Here is a 13,634-nt window from a genome sequence, read left to right on the forward strand (position 1 = left end):
CTGTTCAAGCCATGAATGATGCTGTACCTTTCAATCAAATGAAATGTAACTGAAAGACTAATTATAATGTTGCATGGAGACTACACATTCAACTTTTCTTACCTTGATGACAAACATCAGCCCTGCTGTCTGTCTGTCTTTGTTGTTAGTTTACTCGCCTTGGTATTTTTCCACTTGCACGGAAGACGCCCCCATGTAGCTAACTTCACCTCTAACTAGCTACGTATCGCTTGTTTTCCCTYCGTAGCTCATAGCTTGAGTTCAGAACTGATCGAGCTCTATTCCTCAGCCGACCATTGCAGTGAGCAGTCAGAAGCCCGTCGTGTCTCTACCCGAGGCCGGATGGTAAAATCCAACCTCCAGCGGATCTTAAACAGTCATTGCTTTGCTCGCGAGAAAGAAGGAAAACCACAGTTCTGTACTACAATGGCGGATTTAAGTAGTAACGTTAATATTTGTGACATGATTGGCAAGTAAGTGAAGACGGAGAAAATAGCGAAGTGAAGTGGGGGATGGTGCATTTTTTAGTGACGAGGAAGTAACGTTAGCTACTAATATAAACTGGGATTTAATTTCTTATGACGTAAAATATTCCTATTTGTCCACAACTGGTTAGCTAGATAAGTAATCTATGAAACATATCCTACATTAATTTGGGGTGAAGAATTATAACGTTATTGTTTAAGGTTAGTCCTCTCCCTTAGCTTATCCTACGCTAGCTAGCCTAGATACGTCATTTATATAACAGAAGCTAGGCTAAAATCTAGCCACATTATCAAGGTCCTCTAGGAAGCCTAGCTATATCCATCACCACTTTTTTACAAACGGAACACCTTGAACATTTATTTCCATTTGTTTCAATGGTTGCCAATGACATCGTTTTGTAGTTTAGCTAGATAAGATGAGTTAACGTTAGCTGTGTAACTAGCTTGCCACCTGAAAGCATAGCATAGTCAGGTAGCTAGCTACCGTTAACTCACAGGTCAACGAGTTAAAAGGCCCAAAATGAAACTGTCATTAGAATGGCTTGTTTCATGGATGAGCAACTTAAAACAGAAGAAACACGCGGAATCCACGTCCATTGTTACCTTTTCTCTAAACACAATTGATTATTAATCAAAAGGCCCAAGTGACGCAACGTCATTCCTCCATGTTGACGTCACAAACGCTTTTACGGTTACATTGTAACGTTATACCATTATACTATTCGTCCCTCCAAAATGATACACCCAAAACAATATTGGAGTCATATTGTCAAAGTATTGTTGAATTAATCAGCCAAACCCTATGAATAAATTAAATAATGGTGCAATTACATATCTACGTGGGATCAATTCATTATTCCATGTAGTATGCTATTTATACGTTTGACTTGTTGCGATCATTGGCAGGTTTTTGGTCAAGTTCATTTGTCATCGGACACATACGCAGTTTAGATTGGGCACGTTTTTCCTCGTCGTGCACGTTTTCCCCATCGTGGAGCATTCCGAGTATTTTCGGTGAACCGGCTCCCAAACGGCTCTTTGTTCAAAATGCTTGAAAATGGACCGAGCTAGAACCCTGAAAAAAGTACAGATATCCAACGTATAGCCCAAAAGGTAAGCTATCAGATCGTGAAATGCGCGTTCAAATAAAATGTTACCTTGCACCCCCCCAAAAAAATWGCAATTATAAAATTAGCGTGGACCAGATTGACACGCTCTCCGCACTATTTATTGTTTAGGCGGTGAGGGTTCACCCTCTTTAGATAATTATTTTGTAATTTATCTGCAGAAAAACGTTGTTTTTTATTTTTAAATCAAAAGGCAGTAGTTGCAGTCAGGGAGCCAAATGAATGGCTCTTTCACCGATMCGGGTTCGGTTCCTGACGTTCACCAAAAAGACCCGTTCAAAAAGAGTCGTTCGCGAATGACCCATCACTAGTGCTCTCCGGATGCAAGGCAGCCTCCAGATGTCCCCTGAAGGGCGTTAGGCAACCTGCTGTGTGCCATATAATACTATCCATCACATACATGTTGGATTATGTTTATTCATGATGTAGTTTTGCCTTTGAATAATAGAATTTGTTTAGGTTATAGGGCAAAATATAATGTCACACTAAAGCCATATCAAATTGTATTGGTCACATACACATATTTAGCAGATATTGCGGGTGTAGCGAAATGCTTGTGTTCCTAGCTCCAACAGTGCAGTAGTATCTAACAATTCACAACAATACACACATCCAGAAGTAAAAGAATGGKATTAAGAAATATATAAATAATAGATTGAGCAATGTCGGCGTGGCATTGACTAAAATACAGCAGAATAGAATACAGTATATACATATGAGATGAGTAAAGCGGTATGTAAACACTATTAAAGTTACAAGTGATTCCAAGTCTATGTATATAGGGCAGCAGTCTCTAAAGTGCAAGGTTGCATAACCAGGTGGAAGACGGCAATGATGGCTATTTAATAGAAGCTATTTTTCAGTCTGTTGGTCCCAGCTTTGATGCACCTGTACTGACCTCGCCTTTCAATGAGTATCACAATTATGAAGGAGGTGGTGAACTCACATAGCCTACATGCAGTAGCGGTGCGTGGGTCAAATCACTGGGGAAGCCAAGCCAAAGAAAACAATTAAAGCCATATTACAACCTATGTGTTGTGATAAAGCATTTCGCTACACCCGCAATAACTGCTAAATATGTGTATGTGACCAATACAATTTGTGACCGTGATAAGGCCGAGACAATAAGAAGACCCAGTGGCAGAGTAAATTAAACCACACCTTTTGTTTCATCACAAAACCGGAGAGCAACCTCTGTTTTGGTGAAGTCCACAAAGCATATTGCATGTAACAAACAGTTACATGACCTACGTTTTCGGACCACTAAACAACTATTGATTTAGAACCACYGAGTTGCCGCAAGTCGCAAAGAAAACTGGAGCTGCCTCCACTATGCTTAGTACAGTGACAACTAAAAAATACCAAAAACAATTTGGTCCAATCAACGTAAGTCACATATGATGTGGATGTCTATGGTTSTGATTTCTGTGTATTTGTGCAAGAAGAAAAAACATGTTGACTCACCCTACTTGTATGGAAACACCAATGCCATCCTCTGTCTTTTTCATGTTGACGAAACGTCTACGGCTCAGTTATACAGCACATGCTTTTATTTTTTGTTGTCCTAGGCTACCTGGCTAAAATGGTTGCTCGCTAGCTTAACTTCCTTTCAAGGGCATAAATGCGCCATGTGAGCTAGTTAACATTAGCCTACTACATCTAGCACATTTTGAACTTACATCCTCTCAGGCTAGGGGCACAATGTATGAGTTTATGTTTGGATCAAAATCGCTGTTATAATCATTGGTCAGTACAGAGAATGAAGTAAAACCAAATCTCGATCTCCATCCATGGCTAATTTAGGAAAGGGCCAATTTTAACTAGCTTGCTAGCCACCAGAGGGCAACGATGCAACAATTAAAAAATCTCCTCTCGATGATGATTTGCTGTAGATGTGATTGGAGTGAAGCCAAATCCAAACTGGCTTTCCTTGCCACTTTATTTTTTTGGTGCGCCAGGACCATTCACAGTTGAGCGCACACAGTTTAGCTCAACGCCGATTGGCTATTTTATACTTTTTTTTAATCAAGGCAGACCAAATGCTCACTGGCTCCTCTTGCATTCGATGCTACAGTTGGCAACAATGTCATACTCTTTTAGACCAGACAGCATCAGATAGATGGCTTACAGAGACAGAGGGGCTCTTTTCGCTCACTCTGATGCTTTCTCCAGTGAGATACATTGAGAAGGAACATTTATGAAACAGAGATACGAAAGAGACAATTATTATTTTATTTTTTTCTTGGTGATTTTTTTGGGGGGAGGCCTGGCTTCACTTGGCATCCATCAATACACGCCACTGCCTACATGGACAACAGTTCCAACTATAATGCGCTTTGAGGGTGAATTAAATCACACAATCAGTATTTTGGTTACCAATTTTACTTGCACTTGATACGTCGGCCTGTATTGCACCAAATAATTAAAATACACRGGGGAACACAAGATTTAAGCAACGTTATCTCGCATGTTCAGAGTCCTATTGCAATCAAAAGCTTAAAAACAACAATTAAAGATTAATATGTGTCTCTCCCTGTCCAGCCTGTCCCTACACTGTTGTAGTACCCGCGGTCCGGGGCCTCTGTGGTGCTCCTGATGCCCCTCTCCCACCCCTGAAGATCCCAGGTGGGCGAGGGAATGGTCAACGGGATCACACTCCTTCAGCTCGGCCGCTCTACTCTGTGAGTACATACACACATTTAACAACGCTCATGCAAATGCAACCGTAATATAATCTTTCATATTATGCATACTCCTCTAACACACCAGGARATCACACGCACTCATTGCATACTGCAAAAATATATTTAAGATATTACAATTTAAAGCTGCATATGACCAAATGCACATAGAAATGTGACTAATAGATATGTCATTCTCATTGAAAGCAAGTCTAAGAAGCGGTAGATATGTTCTATGCGCTATTTCTATGCWTCCTGTTAAGTTTCGATTGTCTTTTACATTCGGTTTTGTACACCAGCTTCAAACAGCTGAAAATAAAATATTTTTGGTTATTGAAAAGATACACTACATGACCAAAAGTATGCTCGTCGAACATCTCATTCCAAAATATGGAGTTGGTRCCCCTTTGCTGCTATAACAGCCTCCATTCTTCTGGGAAGGCTTTACACTAGATGTTTGAACATTGCTGCAGGGACTTGCTTCCATTCAGCCACAAGAGCATTAGTGAGGTCGGGCACTTATGTTGGGCAATTAGGCCTGGCTCGCAGTCGGCGTTRCAATTCATCCCAAAGGTGTTTGATGGGGTTAATTAAGTTCAGGGCTCTGTGCAGGCCAGTCAAGTTCTTCCACATCGATCTCGACAAACAATTTCTGTATGGACCTCACTTTGTGCACTGGGCAATTTTGATGCTGAAACAGGAAAGGGCCGTCCCCAAACTTTTGCCACAAAGTTGGAAGCACAGAATAGTCTAGAATGTCATTGTATGCTGTAGCGTTAAGATTTCCCTTCARTGGAACTAAGGGGCTTAGCATGAACCTTGAAAAACAGCCCCAGACCATTATTCCTCCTCCACCAAACTTTACAGTTGGCACTATGCATTGGGGCAGGTAGTGTCGCCATCTGCCAAACCTAGATTTGTCTATCGGACTGCCAGATGGTGAAGCGTGTTTCATCACTACAGAGAACACGTTTCCACTGCTCCAGAGTCCAATGGCGGCGAGGTTTACACCACTCCAGCCGACGCTTGGCATTGCGCATGGTGATCTTAGGCTTGTGTGCCGTGCYGTTGTTCGTCCATGGAAACCCATTTCATGAAGCTCCCAACGAACAGTTCTTGTGCTGACGTTGCTTCCAGAGGCAGTTTGGAACTCTGTAGTGAGTGTTGCAACCGAGGACAGTGAGCTTGTGTGGCCTACCACTTCGCGGCTGAGKCGTTGTTGCTCCTATACGTTTCCACTTCACAATCACAGCACTTACAGTTGACCGGGGCTGCTCTAGCAGGGCAGAAATTTGACAAACTGACTTGTTGGAAAGGTGGCATCCTATGACCGTGCCACTTTTTAAAAGTCGCTGAGCTCTTTGATAAGGCCATTTTACTGCCAATGTTTGTTTATGGAGATTGCATGGCTGTGTGCTCGATTTTTATACACCTGTCAGTAACAGGTGTGGCTGAAATAGCCGACTCCACCAATTTGAAGGGGTGTGCACATACTTTTGTATATATATTGTATTTCACGGTGGTTAAGATGTTACGATGGTTCTCTACATAGCTTGTTTTGTCACACAAACTGAAATTAGGCAAACTATTAGAAATTTAGCGATTTCTGCGTATTTCACCTTTAAACCAGTTGAGCTGACAGGCGTCTTGCAAGGTTTTAACTATGGCTTTAATCATCAATCTAGCAAGAGGGCACTACTATTCATGTAGTAGTGTTTCCCCCCCTAGAAAACTATAACTTTTGCTTTCACCTTGAATTGCTTATTTATGTCTGAGAAAAAACAACACTTTTCAACAATCTAGTACACATATGATCTAGTTCACAAATGTATAAATAAACATATACAAATATATGATTAAAACAAAAAGTTTAATAATAAACTTCATATGTGTCCTTATATACAGTACCAGTCAAAAGTTTCGACACACCTACTCATTCCAGGGCTTTTCTTTATATTTTCTACATTGTAGAATAATAGCGAAGACATCAAAACTATGAAAGTAACCCAAAAAGTGTTAAACAAATCAAAATGTATTTTAGGTTTCTTCAAAGTAGCCACCCTTTTCCTTGATGACAGCTTTTTACACTCTTGGCATTCTCTCAACCAGCTTCACCTGGAATGCTTTTCCAACATTCTTGAAGGAGGTCCCACATGCTGAACACGTGTTGGCTGCTTTTCCTTCACTCAGTGGTTCAACTCATCCCAAACCATCTCAATTGGGTTGAGGTCYGGTGATTGTGGAGGCCAGGTCATCTGGTGCAGCACTCCATCACTCTGCTTCTTGGTTAAATAACCCTTACACAGCCTGGAGGTGTGTTGGYTCATTGTCCTGTTGAAAACAAATGATAGTCCCACTAAGCCCAAACCAGATGGGATGGTGTATCGCTGCAGAATGCTGTGGTAGCCATGCTGATTAAGTGTGCCTTGAATTCTAAATAAATCACAGACAGTGCCACCAGCGAAGCACTATCACACCTCCTTGCTTCCCGGTGGGAACCACACATGCGGAGATCATCCGTTCACTTACTCTGCGTCTCACAAAGACACGGCGGTTGGAACCAAAAATTTGGACTCATCAGACCAAAGGACAGATTTCCACTGGTCTCATTTCCATTGCTCGTGTTTCTTGGCCCAAGCAAGTCTCTTCTTATTGGTGTCCTTTAGTAGTGGTTTCTTTGCAGCAATTCGACCATGAAGGCCTGATTCACGCAGTCTCCTCTGAACAGTTGATGTTGAGATATCTTGGGCTGCAATTTCTGAGGCCGGTAACTCCGATGAACTTATCTTCTGCAGCAGAGGTTACTCTGTGTCTTCCTTTCCTGTGGCGGTCCTCATGAGAGCCAGTTTCATCTTAGCACTTGATGGTTTTTGCGACTGCACTTGAAGAAACTTTAAAAGTTCTTGAAATGTTCCAGATTGACTGACCTTCATGRCTTAAATTAATGATGGACTGACGTTTCTCTTTGCTTATTTGAGCTGTTCTTGACATAATATGGACTTGGTGTTTTACCAAATAATGCTATCTTCTGTATACCACCCCTACCTTGTCACAACACAAATAAATGAGTAGATGTGTCCAAACCTTTGACTGGTACTGTAGTTATAATTTGTTTTAGGAACATCTACACAGAATATTTCACCTTTTATTACTTTACCAAACATATCATGACATTAGTGATATGTTTGTGAATGTCAAAATCAACATTTGTCCCATTTTTAAACGGCATGCATCCCTCCTATAGACAAGGGGATAAGGACTATGTAAATGGGGTCCATTTTTGACGTTCTGAGCATATGCAATGTGTCTGCCTCCGACGTAAAYCAAATGTTTGACTTCCACGCAATTACTTATTTTAGGTTTGGAAGTGCGTTGGTCACATTTGCTATCGCAGAACTATGAAACGTATGTCATTTAGATCAGCCTCGCTCGAGACATTCAGCAATTGCTTTGCCACGTCTGTGCCGTGACGCAGTCGAGCTGGATCAATATTTATCTAACATGCTGACTGCACCGGGCACGCCCATGCGAGCGCCATTACGCGCGTGTTGATTATTGTCCATCTGCACCAGACTCGATCAGGGCTCGCAGGTTGAAATATCGAAGCGCACTCTGACCCAACTAATATTAATTTGGGCACAGGTCGAAACACATGAAACATTTAGCTAGCTAGCTTGATGTTGCTGGCTAATTTGCCCTGGGATATAAATAATATAAACAAAAMATGTTATATAGCGATGTTCCCTCTCTGTTATTGGCATTAGCGCTTTAGCCAACAGCTTGCAGATACAGTGCGGGTATAGTGTAATGAAATTATTATTATTATGGTCAAAAGAGCGAGATTAGTTTTATTTGTCAAACAAGCATCAGCGATCATGTCAACAGAATAAGACCATTAATATGTATTGGAAAGGAGCTTCACCACCCTGTGAAGTTCATAACTGCATMCTTTCCCAACGAGTCGTAGTGGGAGGATCACACACGTCATCACGTGACTCGAAGTTTACTTCGCTCTGGTGGTTATTATAAAAAAAATATTTATGCATAAGTGTTTCCACCAACATTTCTCAGACACAAGAAGATCTCACCTTGTCTAGCATATTTTGTTTAGTCGACATTTGGAAAGTTGACTGACAAATGTTCTGTTTCCATCATGATAAACTTAGGCAAATTGAATACATTTTCAATACATTTAGTTGATTCCCTATTAAGGTAAATATATTGTTGAATTCCGTTTTAATGCCTGGATTACGTGAGGGCCCTAAATATCATGTTTGGAACTGAATTAAGCTCTCTATTGTTCCTGCAGTGAATTATTAATTATTTCATAATTTATCTGCAGGAAATGGGCAAAAAGCATAGACCTGACAATAGTCTTTGCAAATTAGGGAGAAAAATGAACGCAGGTCTAAGAGTTGGTCACTTTTGTCGCTGTCTGGCAAGCCTCAACGTCCTAGGAAAGGAACCTAGAAAATCCTTGTTTATAGTCCCGATGGATACCATGGATATATAATCACGTTGCATGATTTATGAATGCAAAGGGGTATAGGAGTCGACTTTATTCAGGCAGTTCGACACCTTTTTATAAACTAGACAACACTTGCCGTCAGTTGTTATAGCACAGTAAATGGCATACCATGCGCCACACTCTGTGTCTGGCTATGTGAAACACAAAATAAAATGCATTTCCTAGAAAATAATATTAGGCTAAGTTGTGGATTTCAGCTCGTCGTTACCACATTTACATGGGACCTGCAAATTCACGAGCATCATGCCTCTCCTCCCGAGCATCATGCTCTCTCTCCCTCCAGCACATGCTCTCTCTCTCTCTCCGAGCATCATGCTCTCTCTCTCTCCGAGCACATGCTCTCTCTCTCCTCCGAGCATCATGCTCTCTCTCTCTCTCCGAGCATCATGCTCTCTCTCTCTCTCCGAGCATCATGCTCTCTCTCTCTCCCTCGAGCATCATGCTCTCTCTCTCCCTTCCCTCCGAGCATCATGCTCTCTCTCCCTCCGAGCATTCATGCTCTCTCTCTCTCTCCGAGCATTCATGCTCTCTCTCTCTCTGCCGAGCATCCATGCTCTCTCTCTCTCTCCGCCGAGCATCATGCTCTCTCTTCTCTCTCCGCAGCATCAGCCCCTCCCTCTCCGCTCATCTCTCTACTCTCTCTCCGAGCATCCATGCTGCTCTCTCTCCGGCATCATGCTCTCTCTCTCTCTCCCGAGTCATCATGCTCCTCTTCTCTCTCTCTCCGAGCATTCATGTGCTCTCTCTCCTCTCTCCGAGCATTCATGCTCTCTCTCTCTCTCCGCATCATGCTCTCTCTCCGAGCATTATGCTCTGCTCTCTCTCTCTCCGAGCATCATGCTGCTCTCTCTCCCGAGCATCATGCTCTCTCGTCCCTCCTCCACGTAAATACATTTGCTGAAACCCAACCACGGCGCCTGCACATTGTTTACTGGGAGGCGGGATAGACGCAGACTTCGCTTTTCCCAGTCATCGCTCGCTTGTGACTAACGGCGCCTATTCCTATTCAATAGGTCACTGAACGATAGCATCTTCTGTTTTCTAGCGGGAGAGGGGTCGACAAGCTAGCCAATTGAAACTTTTAAATGAAAAGTAGCCAGCTGAAAATCAGTCTGTAACCGGCTGATTAGCCGAGGACCGGCGCGAATGGGAAACGCTGTTACTCATTTATAATTATTTGGTTGGCCGCAAACTCTACCGAGCTTGAAGCTGTTTGCAGGATTTGAAGTACTACTTGAAATAAAAACGGATATTACTTTTCCATTGCAAAAAGGTTGTTAGTGTGCTCTAGTGAACACAATCCTGAAGTCATCCAGGGAGTTTGTTCATTAAMGATCCCTTCTTCAAGTGAAATGATTGATTAACGCTCCCTCCTTCCTATTTTGGTTTTCCAGGACCGGAAGTTGACTGTGACAGAGGAGCCGGCGGGGAACGGTCGCCCCGGGATACTCCACTTCCAGAGCCGCCCCACTGTTTCCAAGGTGATCCACTGGGACGCTGTGCTGAGCGGGAACGCTCTGTATGTGGAGATACCGATGGCCCCGCTCCCCGAGGGCAGCAAGGAGAGGTGTGTGCCTGTGCTCTCTGTATGTGAACATACGRGTGTGTGTATAATCTCATGTTGTCTAATTAACCCTGCCTACCTCTCTCTCTCTACAGTTTTGCGGCTCTTTTGGAGTATGCGGAGGAACATCTTGAAGTTGTCAGCGTGTTTGTCTGCTTTTACAAGAATAGAGATGATCGCAGTACGTAAAAGCGTATCCACCAAACCTATGATCTCAATKGATAAGCATCCACACAGTGAGCTCAAAGTATTGGGCAGTAACACCTTTTTTTATTTGATTTATTTTACCCCTTTTTCTCCCCAATTTCGTGGTATCCACTTGATTCAGAGGGGTTGGGTTAAATGCGGAAGACACATTTCAGTTGAAGGCATTCCGTTGTACAACTGACTAGGTATCTCCCCCCCCCCCCCTTTAGGAGACCAAACGTTTTGGGGCAAATTCACTTGTATGTGTATTAAAGTAGTCAAAAGTTTAGAATTCGGTCCCATATTCCTTGCACGCAGTGATTACATCAAGCTTGTGACCCTACAAACTTGGATGCATTTGCTGTTTGTTTTGGTTGTGTTTCAGATTATTTTGTGCCCAATAGAAATGAATGGTAAAAAAATAAGTATTGTGCCATTCTGGAGTCACTTTTATTGTAAATAAGAATAGAATGTTTCTWAATACTTCTGCATTAATGTGGATGCTACCGTGATTACGGATAGTCCTGAATGAATCGTGAATAATAATGAGGAGTGAGAAAATTGCAGACAAACATCCTACCTCCCAAAATGCAAACCTCCCCTGTTATTGTAATGATGAGAGGTCAGCATGTCTTGGGGGTATGATATTTGTGCATCTAACTTTCTCACGATTAAATCAGGACTATCCCAAATAACAAAATGTGTCACGGTCCCAATACTTTTACAGTTCACTGTTTATGATGGAAGGTCGTCCTTGATGGTATTTCTTCTAATATGTGTCTTTGTGTGTCCCCACAGCTAAACTTGTGCGCACATTCAGCTTTCTGGGCTTCGAGATCGTGAAACCGGGCCGTGCTCTTGTCCCACTCCGACCTGACGTTTTCTTCATGGCCTACAACTTCGACATGGACTCTTCCTCCGACGAGGATTAGCTCTGACCCCTGTGGGGTGTTCCCAGGAAGCAGAATCCTCAATTTAGCCAGCTAACTTTGATAAACAGCCAGATATAGGCACATCTTTRGATTTTTTTTCTGGTTTACTTAGAAAGCTAAACCTGAGTGTGGGTTTTTTGGTTGAGTCAGTCATGCCACTTCAATTCTATATTCTAAGAAAGAGGAAGTCGTTTCCCAAACATTTAGTTAAGACATTTAGCTGGCTAAGTAACACATTGATCCTGCTTATTGGAACAGACCCTTGCCTAGCATGGATCCCAACTTGAATTGTGCTGTTTTCACTATTGTTTCACAAACTGTTTCAATGAAGAGATGGTTCAGCCAGACTGACGTCTGATGGCCATGCTGTGATGACCACAATTGTGAAGTGAAACAACTGCGTGAAACGYAGCAATTCAGTTTGGGATCCYGGCTTCCCCCCACCTTACCCACTGCTCCACCAAACCCCACTCTCCTATGTGACCCAAGTGCTTWCAGCCTTCCATGCTTTTGTTCAAAGGAAGTGGATGATTAGTTTAGATATTGTATCCCCCAGTTTCACAGCTTGGCTGACATTTCTCTTTCCCCTCTCTTTCATCCCTTTTAAGTTCTTTATTATTTAGGTTTCATTGGTGTTTTGTTCATTACTTAAGAGGGAACCATGTTTTTACGGACTTTGAGCATATTGCAATTCTCATAACTGTTATCATCAATCGATTGTCTGTTTTTATTCTTATTGTGTTGATAGGCAGGAGGATTTTTTTATTTTTTTTGAATGTTTAAAAAAAAAACAGGTCATCAGGTTTACGCTTGGGTACTCCAGCTTTTAATTTGATTGGCTAAGATATGCTTTTATTTCATTGGCTATATTAGATATGAGCTTTTTATTTCATTGGCTAAGCTATAAAAACAACATGTCCGCCCCACCTTTGTGACAAACATTTTGATGATAAAGCACTCATGTCCTCTGACAAATGTTGTAATGTGTGTAAACATTGCTTTTAAACAAAAAAGCTCCAATATTGGTATTTTGTTGCTGGATAATAGCCCTTTAAACTTTAGCACATGTGAATGCTGTTGTGTAACTGGTTTGGGTGCTTCAATTTGAGAAGTAAATATCATGTAAAATGATGGATTAATTGGTTCAAAGCAACCAAAAAAAGTCAAGTCCTTTTTGCTTTTCTTTCATGTATATCWGAAAATGATTGTACCATTGTTTGGATAAAAATTGCTGTGATGTTTCGATTTGGATTTTTGGACTAGCATTCCGTTTTAACTTTTTGATTCTTCGTGTAGTTTAAGTTTGATGTTCACCTTGCATAGTGGTACGTACCTATTGTGCTCCTGTGATAATAAAAGTAAGAAAAATAGCATTGCCTCCTTGTCTCCAATACATAATCTTATGGATTTTTTCCTTCTCCCGATTCTGTCTTGTTCTTTGTTAATGCACTTTACAMTTAGACAAATAACACACACTGGATGTGACCCATTTGCATGATCCTTATTCCAGAAGTTGACAAGRGTATGCTAGTTACTGTTCAGTATTTCTTTGCAATAACACATTTTGACAGTTCAAACACCTCTGATAGTGTAAATATTGGGAGTGAAATGCAATTGATTGAATTAAAGGCAGCCATCTGATCTTATGCCACTAATTGGGCAAAAGATCAGAACTGGGCTTCTTGTGTAAACGCAGCTGTAGTTATTCAAATGGTTTCCATGGCTTAAATCAATGTCTTTGCTGTGTCAATTGCATTGGAGGTAGAGGGCCCAGGTCCACTCCCTTCGGACCTTCCGATGCATTTTGAGGATGTGCAGAATCAAGAGATTGAGAAAGACATTGTTTGCACACTAGGGCTATATTCCCCTTCTCCAAAAGTATGCACTCGTAGACTTCCCCCCCCCCCCCCCATGGATTTTAAAGTAATGAACCGGTGTGAGGAATGTGGTTGAAATGCCATCCAGCTATGCTTGCACTAATCCAATGCTTTTAAATGCATACTAGTGCACACTTCAGGAGAAGGGTAGAGAATCAGAATGCAGCCCTAGTAATGTTTGCGCAGTAGGCGAAATATGCCAGTTAAATTAGGGTACGTATTGGAGGCTTGAAAAGTGTAATATGTTACTCCAC

At 41.8% G+C, this 13,634-nt stretch overlaps 1 protein-coding gene across 1 annotated transcript; it reads left to right on the forward strand.

The window, feature by feature from the left end:
- The first annotated feature begins 257 nt into the window (after positions 1-257).
- On the forward strand, positions 258-12,091 carry oaz1b (ornithine decarboxylase antizyme 1b). Its single transcript, XM_023983370.2, is given in 6 exon segments — positions 258-473; positions 4,154-4,205; positions 4,207-4,293; positions 10,216-10,388; positions 10,481-10,566; positions 11,370-12,091. Coding segments are annotated over 6 exon segments (663 nt in total). The 5' UTR covers positions 258-342; the 3' UTR covers positions 11,504-12,091.
- The last annotated feature ends 1,543 nt before the right edge of the window (positions 12,092-13,634 follow it).

The sequence above is a fragment of the Salvelinus sp. IW2-2015 genome, linkage group LG4q.1:29 (assembly GCF_002910315.2).
Source record: "Salvelinus sp. IW2-2015 linkage group LG4q.1:29, ASM291031v2, whole genome shotgun sequence".
Taxonomy (NCBI): Eukaryota; Metazoa; Chordata; class Actinopteri; order Salmoniformes; family Salmonidae; genus Salvelinus; species Salvelinus sp. IW2-2015.